At 39.0% G+C, this 17,105-nt stretch overlaps 2 protein-coding genes and 1 pseudogene across 2 annotated transcripts; 1 reads left to right on the forward strand and 2 right to left on the reverse strand.

Moving 5' to 3' along the window:
* The first annotated feature begins 89 nt into the window (after window positions 1–89).
* LOC126619184 (mitotic spindle checkpoint protein BUBR1-like) lies at window positions 90–8,531 on the forward strand (annotated as a pseudogene).
* An 87-nt stretch (window positions 8,532–8,618) lies between these two features.
* Window positions 8,619–9,411, reverse strand: LOC126619176 (non-classical arabinogalactan protein 30-like). Its single transcript, XM_050287468.1, has one exon. The coding sequence runs from the start codon at window positions 9,331–9,333 to the stop codon at window positions 8,803–8,805; it is 531 nt and encodes a 176-aa protein (XP_050143425.1). The 5' UTR covers window positions 9,334–9,411; the 3' UTR covers window positions 8,619–8,802.
* Window positions 9,412–10,146: 735 nt separating this feature from the next.
* On the reverse strand, window positions 10,147–13,847 carry LOC126619156 (inactive receptor-like serine/threonine-protein kinase At2g40270). The gene is made up of 9 exons (XM_050287441.1): window positions 13,519–13,847; window positions 13,289–13,427; window positions 12,643–12,714; window positions 12,400–12,543; window positions 12,170–12,310; window positions 11,617–12,044; window positions 11,308–11,501; window positions 11,090–11,222; window positions 10,147–11,007 (listed from the first exon to the last, which is right to left on the reverse strand). The coding sequence occupies exons 1-9, from the start codon at window positions 13,631–13,633 to the stop codon at window positions 10,409–10,411; spliced, it is 1,965 nt and encodes a 654-aa protein (XP_050143398.1). The 5' UTR covers window positions 13,634–13,847; the 3' UTR covers window positions 10,147–10,408.
* Window positions 13,848–17,105: the final 3,258 nt, after the last annotated feature.

The following is a 17,105-nucleotide window of genomic DNA, read 5'->3' on the forward strand; positions in this document are numbered from 1 at the left end:
ACATTTCTTTTTTTTTTTTTTTTGTTAAAGTTTTATTTTATTTTTCTAAGGATAAATTTAAAGCGTATATCTCATTTTCCGTCTAAAATAATAAGGTCTAACGATAATCATTTAAACGGACATTAAGTCTAATGATATTTTTCATCATAATCATAAGGAATACTTTTCTACTTATTAATATTATGTCTTATGTCGATGAAATATTAACTTTACCGTCAACTCATATTACAAGACATGAACAGTATCACCGCCAAGCTCTAAAATATCTGTCACAGAATCTATACCAAAAAAAAAAAAATCCAACTCCATATAAATTGGAGTTGCGCGCAACGGCTCCTCCCTTATTTCGAAAATTCAAATAAAACCTCCCTCCCCCTCCTCCACCTTCACCTCCACCTCCACCACCGTTACCACCATGTCCAACAACGATCTTCTCACCTCCTTAATCTCCGACATCAAAACCTACTCCGGCAAAGACCCTCTTCTTCCATGGCTAAGGTACCCTCTCGCCACCTCCATCTCTTCCTCTCTATCAGTTACCGTTTTATTGTTTAACCCATTTGATTTCACAATGTGGTTGCAGAGGGATTCGAAAAATGAACGACTCACTCCCACCTCGCACTCTGAAGGAGAAGCTCCCTCGCTTCTTGCAGAAATGCGCGCAGACATTCGAGTCTGATCGGCGATACCGAAAAGACTTGCGCTACATTCGAGTTTGGTTGAAGTTGGTAACTTTTCTACCCCTGTCTTTGTGATTGCGACTTCTGGGTATTTTGGATTTTGATTGATTCATAGCTACTGTTTGGTTGCTGAGAAAATTGAGGGAAATATATGAAATGGGTTCGATTCGGTTTTTCCAATTCTTGATCTTTGGTTTGTGGAGTAGATGGATTTTGTCGATGATCCAAGAGCTTTGTTGAGAACAATGGTGGTGAATCAAATCGGGACAAAGCACTCCTTGTTCTACCGGGCATATGCTCTCTACTATGAAAAGAACAAGAAATTTGAGGAGGCTGAGAAGATGTACCACTTGGGAGTGCAAAAGTAAGTTTTCAGCATTTTCCCTTTCTCATTGAATCTATCGTGATGCTCTCAATTTCTGGAGGAAGTAAAATTATACCTGATTCGTTTCTGTTTCGTAGCGTTGGGTATGTTGTTTAGCTAATTTGTAGCTTCGATGCCAATTTGCAATCCAAATTTGTAGTATACGTCGCGAATTTGAGCAATAATGACCGTAATATGAATTGTGGAGCCAAAAATATTCGTTAGGCGACACGTGGATTTTTGGACAAAAGAGGACAAAAATACCCTCGAAGCATACAAGGATTCCTACGCGCGAGCAGTGGGCAATCATCTTTCAATCAAGTCAAAAGTGCCCAAAAAAGGTAACAATTAAAAACTTCTCTCATCAAATCCTTTCTATAAGGTATTTCCCAAAACCTAGTATTTTCTATTTCATTATTTAGCTAATCAATTAGCTAAATAATATAAACCTACCATATCTCCTAAAATCACCCAATTAATAGCCCAAAACCGGCCTCCACTATTCACATCCTCATCTTTCCCATTTTCCTTATTAAAATAATCATTCATTTTTATAACCACCCATTTATTATTTTCATATTTAATTAGCCAATAAATTGGCAAATTAAACATGAAATTAACCCCCACAAAAACCCTATGGCTGGCTACTATTATTCAAAATAGGGCAAACCCTAACTCTATAAATAAACACATATTCTCACCAAAAATTCATTCCAAACCTCTTGCAAAAATTCCAAAACACTCTAAACACTATTTCTCTCTCAATTTCTAACTTTGGCATCGGAGGTTCTTCGGCCAAAGCCCCCCCCATTCATCGTGGGCGCGTGAGGCTTTTGGCCTTAACCTAAGGTGCTAGTTGTTTTGTAGGTGCAAAATCGTCCAAGATCGAAGAGGAGAAAATTTGCATCCACATGAATGTTTCTGTGTATGTACATTTCTGACTTGAACCGCTGCTACATTACATCTTATTAACTGCCAAACAGCCTTGCAGAGCCCATTGGAGCGTTAGAGAAGTCATACGAGCAGTTCCTTCAACGCATGGAGAGACACAGGAGACACAGAAACCAGGTAGTTTATTAATCTTGTTTTTGGTGTATAGGGATTGTAGTTTGTGTTGTCAGCACTCCTTTTAACCGTAGAAAATTGTTGTGCATCGCCAGGAAAAGAGGACGACCACGAAAAGGCCTCTGTTGGATCGGACTATCCCTCCAAATGGAGAAAGAAGCAAAGAAAATGCCTGCAGAATCGGGGCCAGGCCTATAGAATCCCAACATGATCCGTCTAGAAGTAAGCGTCAAGTGACTTCTGGAAGAGGGTCAGAGGAACCGAAGATGTTTGGCGGCGATGATACAGTTGTGGTGAAGTTTGTAGACACTGCCATTGTTGGAAAGTCTGAAGCGGAAGATGCGTGTCATCATGGATTGGTGGATCCTACTATAAACATGAAAGAGGCCATGAGCGCCATCAACGACATGTTTCGAGAGCCTATAGAGACGGCTCCCATTAGTAGAAGACCTCGCCAATCCCAACCAAAGAACAATAATGTGGACAGTGGTGTTAGACGCACAGTTAGAACTTGAAAGTGGGAACCAAGAAGTATGGGCTGTCAGTTTTATATATCAGTTTTCTATCTCCACATGTGGTCTTCGACAAGTCAGGCACGGGCAGCATGGAGATGATCATGGACTTGTTAATTTTATATTTGTCCTCAGCATGTGCAACATGGACTGCTTGTTAGTTTATAGGTCCTCAAACACATGCACCACGTGCAACATATTCCTGATGTATTAAGTACGTAAATATAAATACATGCAGCCTCTCTTTGTAGAGGATGAATCACAGTGAAAACCTTGTGTAGAGTTATATCTTTCCTGTGTGTTTTGTTTTCCCTACAATCTACAATCCTAGATCTTTTATGGTATACAGAGCCTCTTAAGTCCAACGACAAACGATCCATAATTTTTTTTTTCCAGCATGTCTTCCAACAACAACAACACCTTCCCTGATTCCCAGCAAACCCCACCACCTGCAACTGCTCTAATCAACATGTCTTCGTCCATGACTACCATTGTCAACATCAAGCTCGATAGGACTAACTATCCGTTATGGTTAGCCCAGATTCTTCCAATCCTTAAGAGTCGTGATCTTATGGGGTATGTGGATGGTTCCGTTGTCTGTCCATCCAAGTATCTCGCTGGAAGCACCATTGTCAATCCCGCCTACAACACTTGGATGCAGCAAGACCAAATGATCCTGAGTTGGATCAATGGCTCCCTTACAGCCTCTGTCCTTGCTACTGTGGCAAGCAAACGATCAGCTCGTGCAACATGGGAAGCACTGGAGCAAAGGTATGCTTCTTCTTCGCAGAATCGAATTCTTTTCCTGCGAAATGAACTACTCCAATGTAAGAAGGGTGATTTATCTATTGCTGACTTTCTTGATAAGATGAATGCCATTGCTGACAATTTGGCTCTAGTTGGTAAGCCTGTGGACGATGATGAACTCGTCCAAATCATTTTGAATAATCTAGGTTCCGCGTTCGAAATGACGGTTAATGCAGCACAGGCACGTGATACTCCGATCACGTACCCTACTCTTGAATCTCTTCTCCTGACTACAGAGAGGAGAATGGCTGAACAAATTGTTTCACTAGTTGAATCAGCCCCTGTGAATGCCTTTGTAGCTGCAAGAGGACGTGGTGGACGTTCTCGTGGTGGTGGACGAGCTGGCTTTCCGTCTAACCGTGGTAGTGTCAACCAACGAGGTTTTGGTCCTCGCAACAACAACAATAATTACCAACGTGTTCCTGCCAGTAATGGGGAACGTTGTGGAGGATGACGAATAACCTGCCAGATTTGTGGAAAAGAAGGGCATCCTGCCCTTGACTGTTACCAGCGCATGAATGCTGCATACGAATGACGCATTCCAGCCCAGCGTCTCAGTGCAATGGCCTCCTCATCCATCCCCTTGAACCGTCAGAAAAATGGTTCGTGGTTAATTGATACAGGCGCTAATGCACATATCACACCTGATCTCCAGAATTTGGTTAATCCTAAAGCGTACAACGGTAATGAAAACATTGGTGGTGTAGGTAATGATACTGGACTCGTTATTGCTCACTCTGGTTCAAATCAAATTAATGCTAATTCTTGCTCATTTAACCTTAAGAATGTTTTACATTGTCCGTCAGCTTCTACCAATATTATCTCTGCCCATAGATTTACCCTAGATAACAAATGCTACATTCTAATTTTTCCATATTATTTTGTTGTTAAGGACCTCAAGACCAAGAGGACGATTTTCCAAGGGAGGTGTGAGAATGGGTTGTACCCATTTCCAAATGGCCGTGGAGTATCCAATCATCCTTTTTCAGCCTTTGTAGGCGTCCGTGTCTCTGCACAGAAATGGCATTCTCGTCTAGGGCATCCTGCTTCTACAATCATAAAGTTTTTAATTTTGAATAATCAAGTGCCAATTCATGGCACAAGTGATGTCAAGTTTTGTCAGTCTTGTCCGTTAGGCAAAAGTTCCAAGTTGCCTTTCAGTTCATCCGAGTCTATTTCCATGTTTCCCTTAGAACTTTTACATTCCGATGTTTGGTGCTCTCCAGTAATTTCAAATGAAGGTTTTCGTTATTATTTATTATTTGTGGATGATTTTTCACGATACTCTTGGATTTTTCCCATGAAAAATAAATCAGAAGTGTTCGAGATTTTTGTTAAATTCAAAACAAAAGTTGAAAATATGTTTAATTGTTCAATTAAAACTCTACAATGTGATGAAGGTGGAGAATACAAGAGTCATGCATTCAGTCAATTTCTTGCTTTACATGGAATTTCTCAAAGGTTTTCATGTCCCAAACATCTTGAACAAAATGGTCTCGCTGAGAGAAAACATCGTCACATTGTTGAAACTGGTTTAGTCATGTTGTCTCATGCTCATGTTCCTTCCAAATTTTGGTTTGATGCCTTTTTAACGGCAACATATCTAATTAATCGACTCCCTACTCGTGTATTGTATAATACTTCACCCTATGAAAAATTGTTTCACAAAAAGCCTAAATATGAGTCATTCAAAGTGTTTGGGAGTCGTTGTTTTCCTTGGTTGAGACCGTATACTAAAAATAAACTTGAGTCCAAATCAAAGTCTTGTGTATTTTTAGGGTATTCGCTGGATCATCAAGGATATACATGTTTGGATTTATCCACGAGACGAGTTTATTTGTCTCGCCATGTCCTATTCGATGAGGACTCTTTTCCTTTCCAGGAACTCACACCTTCAGTGGAATGCGTTGATAACGGTACTGTATCTTGCCATGATTTATTTTTTAATTATCCAAATGCTTTCCCTCAAGTCGTGTCTCCCCCCACTACTCCACCTCCACCTGCGTCAGCATCTGTGTTACACCCACAAATTAATCCTAACCAATCTCCATTGCTGCTACCACTTATTAGCCAACCTATAATACCTCCACCATCTCCAAATCATCTCAACGTGTCTCCCCAAAATCCTAGACAACCTACATCAGCCATAGGACCCTCAAATGAGCAAGAAATAGTTTCGTGTGTCCCAAATAATGAACCAGTGAGTGAGTCCGTGCAAGAATCACAGCAACATCATCCAATGACTACTCGTTCCCAAACTGGTGTTCGTAAACCAAACCCTAAATATGCATTGCATGTTGTTACTACTGACAACCTTGTTGAACCCACTTGTTTTAGTCAGGCTGTAAAACATCAGGAGTGGAGAGATGCAATGGTAAAAGAGTTCAATGCCCTGCAACGGTGTGGGACATGGAGTTTGGTGCCCTATCATTCTCAGATGAACTTGCTTCCTAACAAATGGGTGTATAAAATAAAACGGTGTGCAGATGGTTCCATAGAACGTCATAAGGCAAGGTTAGTAGCCAATGGCTTCCATCAAAAACAAGGGATTGACTACACTGAGATCTTTAGCCCAGTGGTTAAACATAGTACTATTCGGATGGTTCTTAGTCTTGCAGTATCGAATAAATGGCATGTTCGTCAACTGGACGTCCAGAACGCCTTTTTACATGGCTATCTAGCAGAAGAGGTGTATATGAGACAGCCCGCAGGGTTTGTCGATCAGCAATGCCCAACTCATGTTTGTAAACTGCAGAGAAGTTTGTATGGTTTGAAACAAGCACCTCGTGCTTGGTTTCAAAGGTTTTCCGAATTTTTACTTCAGTTGGGTTTTCAAGCTTCAAAGTGTGACTATTCATTATTTGTGTTCAAAAATCGTGGGGTTTATTTGATTCTTTTGATCTACGTCGATGATATTTTGCTGACAGGGAATAGTCCAGTTCAAATGAATCATTTAATCCAGAAGCTTGGTACGTTGTTTTCGATGAAGGATTTGGGGCCTCTTCATTACTTTCTTGGTGTTGAAGTAACACATTTCAACAACAATATGCATCTGGATCAGTCCAAGTATGCTCTTGATCTCTTGAAACGCACCAAATTCATGGATGCTAAACCTATCTCTACCCCAGTTCCCTGTGGACAAAAGTTGAGTGCTTGGGATGGTGAGACGCACAGTGATCCTCAAACTTACAGAAGTGTTGTTGGTGCCTTGCAATACTTGACAATAACAAGGCCAGATTTGTCTTATGCTGTTAACCAGGTGTGTCAATTTATGCATTCCCCAAAAACTACTCATTGGCTGGCTGTAAAACGGATTCTACGTTATGTGAAGGCAACGTATGATCATGGCCTGGTATATAAACCAGGAGGAATGCAACTCAGTGCTTTCTCAGACGCGGATTATGCCGGTGATCCGGACACGAGACATTCTACTGGTGGGTTTTGTATTTACTTGGGTTCGAACTTAGTTTCATGGAGTTCAAAGAAGCAGAAGACAGTGTCTCGTTCTAGCACTGAGGCCGAATACAGACAACTTGCGTACACTGCTGCTGAAATATCTTGGTTGCGTTCGTTGTTCAGGGACTTGCAACTTAATCTTGCTTGTCCTACGATTTGGTGTGATAATATTTCCTCAATTTCCCTGGCGTCTAATCCAGTTTTTCACTCACGCACCAAGCACTTGGAAGTTGATTATCATTATGTGAGAGAAAAGGTAGTTCGTGGAGAGGTGCTAGTGAATTTCATATGTTCCCAAGATCAAGTTGCAGACCTATGTACAAAAGGTTTGTCTTCTGCACGCTTCAAAATGCTGGTGTCCAAGCTTCCAGTCGTTTCTCGTTCTGTTAGCTTGCGGGGGGATGTTAGACGCACAGTTAGAACTTGAAAGTGGGAACCAAGAAGTATGGGCTGTCAGTTTTATATATCAGTTTTCTATCTCCACATGTGGTCTTCGACAAGTCAGGCACGGACAGCATGGAGATGATCATGGACTTGTTAATTTTATATTTGTCCTCAGCATGTGCAGCATGGACTGCTTGTTAGTTTATAGGTCCTCAAACACATGTACCACGTGCAGCATATTCCTGATGTATTAAGTACGTAAATATAAATACATGCAGCCTCTCTTTGTAGAGGATGAATCACAGTGAAAACCTTGTATAGAGTTATATCTTTCCTGTGTGTTTTGTTTTCCCTACAATCTACAATCCTAGATCTTTTAAGTGGATGCCAGGTATTTGTTGATGACGACTTGGATAATGGAGGGAAATCAGAAAATAATAAGGAAGATGAGTAGAACTGCTACCCAACAGTCTCACCAAGAACCTTTAAACATTTTCATTGATGATGATAACGATAGCCCTGATCAGAGTGGCGTCCAAAATCCAACAGATGATTCTACCTCACCAGCTTCACATAGAAATGTGTTTGTGTTTCCAAAACCGAAGGATCTTCCAGGTGAAAGTTCCAGTGATTTGGACGTTGGAGGCTCATCTCGACCGAGGTTCAGGGAGGATACAATGGTTTGTAGGTTTGTTGGGGCCACCATTTCGGATGAGCCAGAGGAGGTCGAAAATGCTTGCCACCATGGTTTAGTCGACCCGACAATAAACTTAAAAGAGGCCATGGATGATATCAATAACATGTTCGGGAAGCCTATGGATTTTGTAAGAAAGAGGAGAGTGAAGAAGCAGGACAGAGGAATTGATAGGAAAGAAGATTTTGGTGGGTTTTCTATACTTCCTGATGATAACTTGGACCAAAATGCTAGATTTGTCGGGAGGATCAAGAGGTTCGGATTTGTTCGAGGCCACTGTAACAACAAAGGAGGCCATGGATGAGATCAATAAGATGTTTGGAATGCCCCTGGACTTCTAGGAACAATTGCAATGGCGGGGTGTGTGTGTGCGCGCTGCAGTTTTCTCGGATTTGTTGTGGAATGTAATGAGTTGTGTTCTTTCCCCATTCATCCCTTGTACTTGAAGTTTCCAATTTTAGTTTGAGCTGAATTGTGCCTACAATCTCATAAACTTTGTCCCCTATTTTCTACATAATCCAAAGAACAAGAACTTTCGGGCATCTAGGGAACCTGAGATGATAGGATCCTAAGGCAATCACGCACTGTCATGTTTTTTAATCATCTCGCATCCCAAGTGCATGAGAAATTAGCCAGTTTCTCTTCGAAAGAACGGATAAAACAAATAAATGAAACATGTCATTTCATCACTTTGCAGTACAAAACCAGTTTATGCAAGAAACAATACAACTTCTGAGACACAATAACATTTGGAACACAAAAATCAAACAATGGAAAAAAAGAAGTAACAAAGGTTAACTTAAGGAGGAAAATTAATCAGCGAAAACCCGGTGTTCTGAATCAAGAGTGAGTAGTAGGGCAGTTAGAAGGACGGAAAGCCAGGGGCCCTGCAGCATAAACAACAGCCTCATAGTTCCTCCCCCACAACCTCTTGTCCTCGTAACGAAGCGGGGCGCCATAGAGCCCGTAATTCACATTGCTGAGCTCACTGCACTTTTCCAGAGGAGAAGAAACAAGCTTCACTTTGCATCCATGAAGAGGATGGTCCAAAAGATGTTGTCCAATTTTGAAGCCATCAAGCTGTGCATAGAAGTAGCCCTTGACGTCCGTCACGAAAGACTTGTAGAAGCTCACCTGGCCCTTGTGGTCCTTGCAGATGACGCTGATTTTTGCCGACGGAATGGGCTCAGCCTCGGTCAAGGACCATGTTCCGTAGTGGTCACAGCTCTGGCAATACACCACGCCTTCCACCACCACATGGTCCGGTTGCTCGGGGGTTTTCAGGGAGTAGTCGGTGGCGGTTGCGGATGGGAAGGAGAGGGAGATGAGGAGGAGGGAGGAGATGAAGATTAGAAGACTCCTGCTTGCCATTTCTTGGGGGTTAGGGAAAGGATTGCAGGAGCTTGTTTTGAAAGTGCTTAGCAGAAAAGCTGGGTTGAGGGAAGAGTGATTGGATGGGGTGGTATTTATAAGGTTAGTGGATTGTTTGGCGACACAGTCTAACGTTGTCGGACGTGGGAGCTACTAAGTTGCATGTCAACTACCACTACGCGAAGGCCACTGGCATATGCCTAATCAAAATCTTCCCAGTATCTCTATGCTTGCTTATATTTATTGACATTGAACTTGGCTGCGATGTAAGAGGGTGGACACATTCCCGTACTTAACTGACCTAACTCACATCAATGAGTTATATTTTTTTATTAAAATTTTAATACTAACTATGTTTGCATATTATATCGACAAATTTGCAAAGCATCCTAGTTGAAAAGTCAAAACAATTTTGGCTAATTTGATTTCTTATTTATGATCGTGGAATACGACACCTTTTGGTTCGATTCTTGGCATTAGCTAACAGCACGATGATGGCTAGGAAATGTTGAAATACTTCTGTGAGTCTTCATGACCCTTGAAAGAATGAGTTACTATAACGAAACCACCAACTGGTCTCCTTTTTTTCAAAATAGACATCTTTAATCTAATTTCTTTTAAGATTCCTAAAATGTTAAGTCTTTCTTTTTTCACACTCGCGAGTCTTCGAATGTTGAGAGAATGAATTTCACGTTGGAAAATTAAAAATCTTGCTTGCATCATGTTTGAGACCTTCAATCCAATCCACTCAACCAATTGAGGGATAACCCCCCCCCCCCCCAAAAAAAAAAAGAAAGTTGCTCTTCTCTCTCATTGAAGTTCATCCTACATGAATGAACCAACAAACTGATTGCCAGGTTGATTTACTGTTGTGTTTTACTTTTACAGTTTTACTCTGCTGAACAAAAGGATTATGTTTTCCACCCTATCTCAGGTTATATACAAGTAGAATTCTATCCCCCTGCTGTAAATACAAGCGGTATTAACTTAAGGTAAACATTTTTTTGTGCCTTGCCACCCACGGAAGATGAAGACTTGCACATGGTTCGTAGTGACAAATCTTGGCATTCATCTTCTAGCTTCCATCATGAGACATAACTTCAAGCTCCGCCCACCAAAGAGGTGAGAGTTTTGGTGATGCCCCGTCGGGTGTAACTCCGGTAATTTCTCTTAGTCTTGCAGTGACTTCTCTCATTGGAGGTCTTTGTTTTGGATCAGGGCGGGCACAAGATCTTATAACTTCCCCGATTTGCTCCAGTTGCTCTTCGTGGAAAGACTCTAGAGTCGGATCAACCATTTCTCTGAGGGGCTGATCGCCTCTCAAGTAATCCGCACCCCAGTCTTCAAGTGAGACATTATCCACTGCATAAGGGAGTCTGCCTGTTACCATTTCGAACAATATGACACCAAAGCTGTAGACATTGCTTTCTCTGTTTGCCGATGGTATGGTAAAAAGTTCTATGCTGGATGATTCTTTTTCAGCTTCAGCTATCTCGTTCGAGAAGCTAAATTCTGAGACTTTTGGTGCATAATCCTCTGTTAGCTGGATGGATCCTGAATTCAAGTTGTTGTGAGCTATAGGCGGGTTCAGCTGGTGCATGTACTCGAGGCAGTAGGCCATGCCCATTGCGATTCTCAGTCGCATTCCCCAGTCCAAGTGCTCAGCTTCTTTTACTGCAGTTTTCACTAGCATTAGATATCTCATGCATAATTAGCACAAACACATACATTTGAGAGAATGTAGCTCTATACTCACTGTGTAAATGCTCAAAAAGTGTCCCATTTGGAGCGTATTCAAAAACCATCATTCTGGTGAAAGGTTCCCCTTCCTCACAGTACCCGATAAGGCTGACAAAGTTCTTGTGGCTCAGTTTCGATAATTTTTCGATCTGAAACCATAACCATTGGAACATTAGGCCCTGCCAGAACAGATTAAGCAAGCATATAAATATACAACTTTTGTTTGTTTCATACCTTCTTCCTAAACTGCAACTCTAAATTGGTGGTCCAACAGTAATTGGCAGACGGCTCTACAAGGGAAGCCACGGCAATTTCAACACCACTAGACAATGTTCCTTTGTACACTGTACCAATCGGTGAAGAACCTATTACATTACTGAAATCTTCACAAGCCGCTTCAAGCTCTGATCTCTTAAGATTTGGTACACCTGCAATCAAAATTCCCTATCATGATTAATCCAGAGAGATACAAAACTTGCAGCACGCACAATGTATCTAACTGATGGCAGAGATCATCTTTTTCTATTATCAAATAAGCCTTACCAGTTACAAACGCTTTCTGTAGCTGTCCGCTTAACCCTGTGGCCCAAGGCTTGACAGTAGCTACCTTGTTGGTCTTGTAGAGATACAAACAGATGAATGAAATTATAACAAAACAAGCACCACCACCTATGCCTCCAATTAATATTGCGGCTTTATGCTTCGTTATGAAACTTTCACTTTTGGAAGGGGCAGGCACCGGAGCAGAAAGTGAAGGTGGAGAAGCAGATGGGGTAGGTGCGGAAGGATTTGGTACTGAGACTAAACGAGAACGTTTTGCAACTTTTGGCGATAGTGGTGCGTTGGATTTCGGTGGTTTGAAGCTAGGACTATTTAAAGAAACTTGTGGTGGTAATTCATCAGTTGGAGAAGAGGGTTTTGCCACTCGCAGCATTCTCCCATGAACAAAGTGTTCAGAATGAGCGAGGTTCCTAGCAAAGAAAACAAGACTAAAGTAAGAGGCATATAATTGGCACTAGAATATGCACGACAGAAGGTAATAAGACTCATTTTCCTAGATCATTAGTCCTGCGAAGCCTCAATTGTAATCACATACCATGAATTAGATCTTTCATTGCAAGATGCTTCTCTGCCCGCACCAGAAAGCTGATTCTCATCAACTTGAAATTCAGAAAGCAACCCCAGATTGTAAATTTCAGGAGATAAGGTGCCAAGAAGCCGGTTGTTGTCAAGTAGGCTGCAATGTGAGCAGAAAACTGAGTTACTATACATACGTCGGAAAAAATGATCAAGAAAATAACTCAATTGTTTGACAGATCAACCTACAGGATTGCCAATGAAAAATTACTGCCAAGGTCAGCTGGAAGCGGTCCACTGAAGTTATTGTATCCTAAATCTAACACTTCCAATTCCTTCAACCTGCTGATCCCTCCAGGAATGATCCCCATGAAGGAGTTGTTGCGCAAAATACTGAAGAAAAATTTCACTTTAGCAGGATTCACCAGAGAGAGCTCAAAGAAATTTACTATTAATCATTACAGATCGAAGCAACGATACAAAAACACTTACATAGACTTTATGTGGACAAGTTTCCCGAGCTCAGGTGATAACGTTCCTCCAAGACAAAGATCTTTCAAGTTCCTGCACATCATATTACATCTAACTTTAGAATCAGTTGGGCAAAATCAGCAAATTGAAATCACCTATTAAGCACAATGAATCATAGCTTGAAAAAAAAATGCAATCCTCAAGTCTTCGAGTTCCCGGTTTTTACTTTCTTTTGTAGAATTCACGGGGCAATAAAACTAAGAGTAAAGCTATAACTAGTACTCCATAATCATGAATTATATCGCCCGACGATCATATTAGGCCCCTTCGGCACCTACAGACATGCTGTTCTAAAACCTCATAACATAATATTGATTACTTGGCACTAAAAATCTCAATTACTAACAAAATTCATCGGTAAATCAAAATCGAGGAAGTTGTTCAGTTGGTTAAGAACATTCAACCCCTACACCGAGCTCCTACGTTCAATCCTCCCCAACACACACAAAGTATCAATTGTATAAGAAGAAACGACACTTTTCCCTTTCGAACTTCGGTTTCAAATTAATATCTTCTTAACTAATTAAGCTCCTCAATAACTTGAATTAGTAGATTGTATAGAAAGAAAAGCAAGAAAGAAAGAAAGAAAAGAGAAAAAAGTACTCACAGAGCCACAACTTTTCCATCTGAGCATTCGACCCCGAACCACGAGCAGGGATCAACCTCTCCATCCTCATCGTTCCAATTCGCCAAAGCACCAAAGGGGTCGCTCTCTACTCTCTCTCTAAACCTCAAAAGCGCAAAACCTGCACAAGAAAAACAACCATCTTTCGTTTCAATTTTCCTTCACTTTCTCGGGATACAAACAGTAACCAGCAGCTCAAATCAATCCCATACCTTCACTATTCAAACCCCAACAAAAACCCAGATTCTGAATCAGCAAGCAGACCACCACCACACCCAGCAACCCCAACCGGTCCTTCAACATGCTGAACTTCCACTTCGTGATCATCTTTGTCACTATCAACAAAAACCCAGCAAAAAACAGAGCAAACCCAGCAGAGTCTTGAAAGCAAAATCCGAGTTAACCCAGAGAAAACCCAGCTGAGAAGTTTGAATTGAGTTGAAAAGGCAGATGAGTAAAGACCAAAAAACGTGTACGAAGAACTTGCAAACTAATTTAGACCCACAGAAGGTGTTTGAAAATGAAAAACGCGTACACTGCAATTACAAATCCATGTGTTTGATTAGTATAATCAAAATTAGTAACCCAATTAATATAAAGAAAAACTAATGAAAATAGCTTGAAAATTTTGAGTTTTAAAGATAAGAACAAAATAAAGGCTAAAGTAAAATAGTACTATGATTGATTTTTTAGTATACAAATGTGGTTTTTCGTTAAAATGAACAGTATCATGAGTTTTTCATTAAAGTTCCCATTTAATATAATCTTAGTAGGTTTTAAAGGGAGAGATAATCTTTTTGGGAAGAGAAAATCGTAGCAATGGTTGCTCAACTTTAATCCAATTAGAGTAATGATCAATAGTCCCTTAACTAAAAATATATGACCATTGGTCCCTTAACTTATTAAAACGTGCAGCTATGGATATTTTTGTAAACTTCGTCAGAATTCCGTCAAAATGAATTATGTTGGAAGAGACCATTACTACAATTGAGTTAAAGTTTGAGGGATCATTGCTCCAATTGAGTTAAAATTAGAGACCATTGCTCTAATTGGGTTAAAATTAAGAGACCATTGCTACATTTTTTTCATTCGGTTTTTCATATTTGCTCTTTAACTCAGCTTCATATGCATGACACGTAACTCATTTTAACGAAAATTCTAACGAAGTTAAAGAAAATGACCATAGCTGTACATTTTGAGAAGTCAAAGAATTTTTAATGAAATAACCATTACTCTAATTGAATTAAAGTTGAGAAACCGTTGTTATAATTTCTTTTGGTGGGAAATTAAACTAGCAAATTTATTTTTTTGGGTAAACAATTAAATTAGCAATTAAGTGTGCGAATGGGTCCCAAGGGGTTGGCAGCAGTGTGTGATGGAGGACTGAGGGCTTGGAAATGGAAAGGTTGAGACTTGGGCGTAAAGCAACGCGCGCGATTGGATTTTAGTCAAACAGCCGGCAAAGACTTTTGGCATAGGAACATGGACAAACAAACAACAACACATCACCAATAATTAAATATATTAAATGAAATTAATAGAGACAATTTTCTTTCCGGTGTAATAGTGACATTGTGACAGTGTCATTTAGTAGTACTATTAATTTGAGAGAACTTCATGTCCTTATTTGAGAGAACTTCATGTCCTTTGGTTAGCTAATATTGACATGTTATCGACTATTGATATGTCGTTTTATATAAATATTAATACTATATGTGCTTTGATTATAGGAAATTTTAACGAAAAACTTCTGGTACTGTGCATTTTAACGAAAAATCACATTTTTATACTAAAAAATCAATTATGGTACTATTCACTTTACGTTTTATTTTGTCCTTATTGTTAAAACTCAAAATTTTCAAACCTTTTTTATTAATTTTCCTTTAATTATATGTGAAATATTCAAAATTAGAAATAGACATGATGTAAAGGAAACGTATTCCTTCTAATTTCACTATTTTGGCAGAATTAGAATGATAAGTTTCTTTAATAAGTAATACATTTTTTACTTTATGTTGTATATAATTTTTCATTTCTTCCTTCAAAAGTTCATCATATCTTAAATATGAGGCTTATTTTTAGCTACGCTCCATAGCACTCGATTTTGATCTCACTTTGCACTATGTAACTCAAAAGTCATAACTTTACTCCCTGTAACTCAAAATTTGTTCCATCTTGTCCCCTTAAACTCTAAAGTCGCCCTCTACAACATATGTGAGATCCATCACCGAATAACATTATGCCTCATGTGCCAATGAATTTGGTTTTAAGAACATTCACTATGCGTTAACATTCAATCATAAAATATTAAGTTTAAGAGAAGAAATTAAAAATTGTATTTTTTTTTAGTTGTGCTTGAGTTGCAGAGATGGAAAATAAAGGAAATAAGGCAATATTGAGCAAACTTCGAGTTTTATAGATTTAAATGACGACTTTTGAGTTTCAGGTGGTAAAATAAAATCAAAATCAAATTTTTGGGGATAAAGTGAAGTGAATTTTAAGTTTCATAAAATAAAATAGCAACTTTTAAATTATTGGAGCAAATAAAGATTATAAGCGTATTCCAGAAAACGTAACCAAGCATAATAAATTATTCATTGTATTTAAATGAGACCATATGATACTATGTAAATTAGTAATACGTTAATACCATGTGTCGATATACCCCACAACCACAAAGTTATTTTGTGACGGAGACAATGTCTTGGTGCCATCTTATTGACTTGGTAAAACACACTTATTTGGATAAGTCATTGAGTCGACAGCACACCTGCCAGGAAATTTACAAAACAATAATTATTTTTAATTAAAGTAAAAAATCCTCTTCACACTTGCCGAAATTAAAAATTAATAAAAAATTTATTGGTTTATAGCATGACGTGGACAATTCTTATAATAATTTTGCTTCAAATATGATCCATCCAATAGGATCCTCTCTGGATTCTTTTGGTGAGGATTCTATAAATTCTTAAATTATGTTCGTTCATCTGATATCGTGCGATCAATTTTTATCCAGTACTATTTGTGTTTAATTTTAAATAAAAATATTTAAAATGATTTCTGACCGTACGATGTACGATGAACGAACACGATTCACAGATTTCCAAAATCCTCACAAAGAGGATCTGGATTCATGATCCATAATTCTCAGTTATTATTCTAAGAATTCATTGTGTTTCAATTTCAAATTATCCTCCCGTCGTTAGAATAGTAATATTGTTCATAACAAGAAGATGAAATATCAAATGATCATGAATCAGCTTTATAATTTATAATTTGTTTTTAGCTAAAACGGGTTCAAAATTGACATAACTCTTATTAGTTCCTGACATAAAAAATCGATAGAAATGGTTCATAAGTTTGATATAACTCCTTACTTTGGTCCTTCCAATGTTAAATGGAAAGCAAGTGGAGGGGTTGACTGGATAAAAATACCCTCACTTTAAGGGATATTTTTAAGAAATGATCAAAATGATTGACAGTGAACAAAATTAGGGACCACCTCCCGTGAAAAATCTATGTTAAATGAAAAAGCAAGTGAAGGGGTTGATTGGATAAAAATACCCTCAATGTAAAGAAGATTTCTACAAAATGACAAAAATGTTTTGCAGTGGACAAAATGAGGAACCATTTCTATCCATTTTTTATCTCAAGTACTAAAGTAACAAGTTATGCGAAACTCAAAAAACAAAAATGGAAAACAAGAAAAAGAAAATGATGATCGTTCATCGTATATCGTGCTATTAAAAATCATTTCAAATTTTAAATTTTAAAATTAAATATAAATAGTACCTAACGA

Source organism: Malus sylvestris, chromosome 1 (genome assembly GCF_916048215.2).
Source record: "Malus sylvestris chromosome 1, drMalSylv7.2, whole genome shotgun sequence".
Lineage (NCBI taxonomy): Eukaryota > Viridiplantae > Streptophyta > Magnoliopsida > Rosales > Rosaceae > Malus > Malus sylvestris.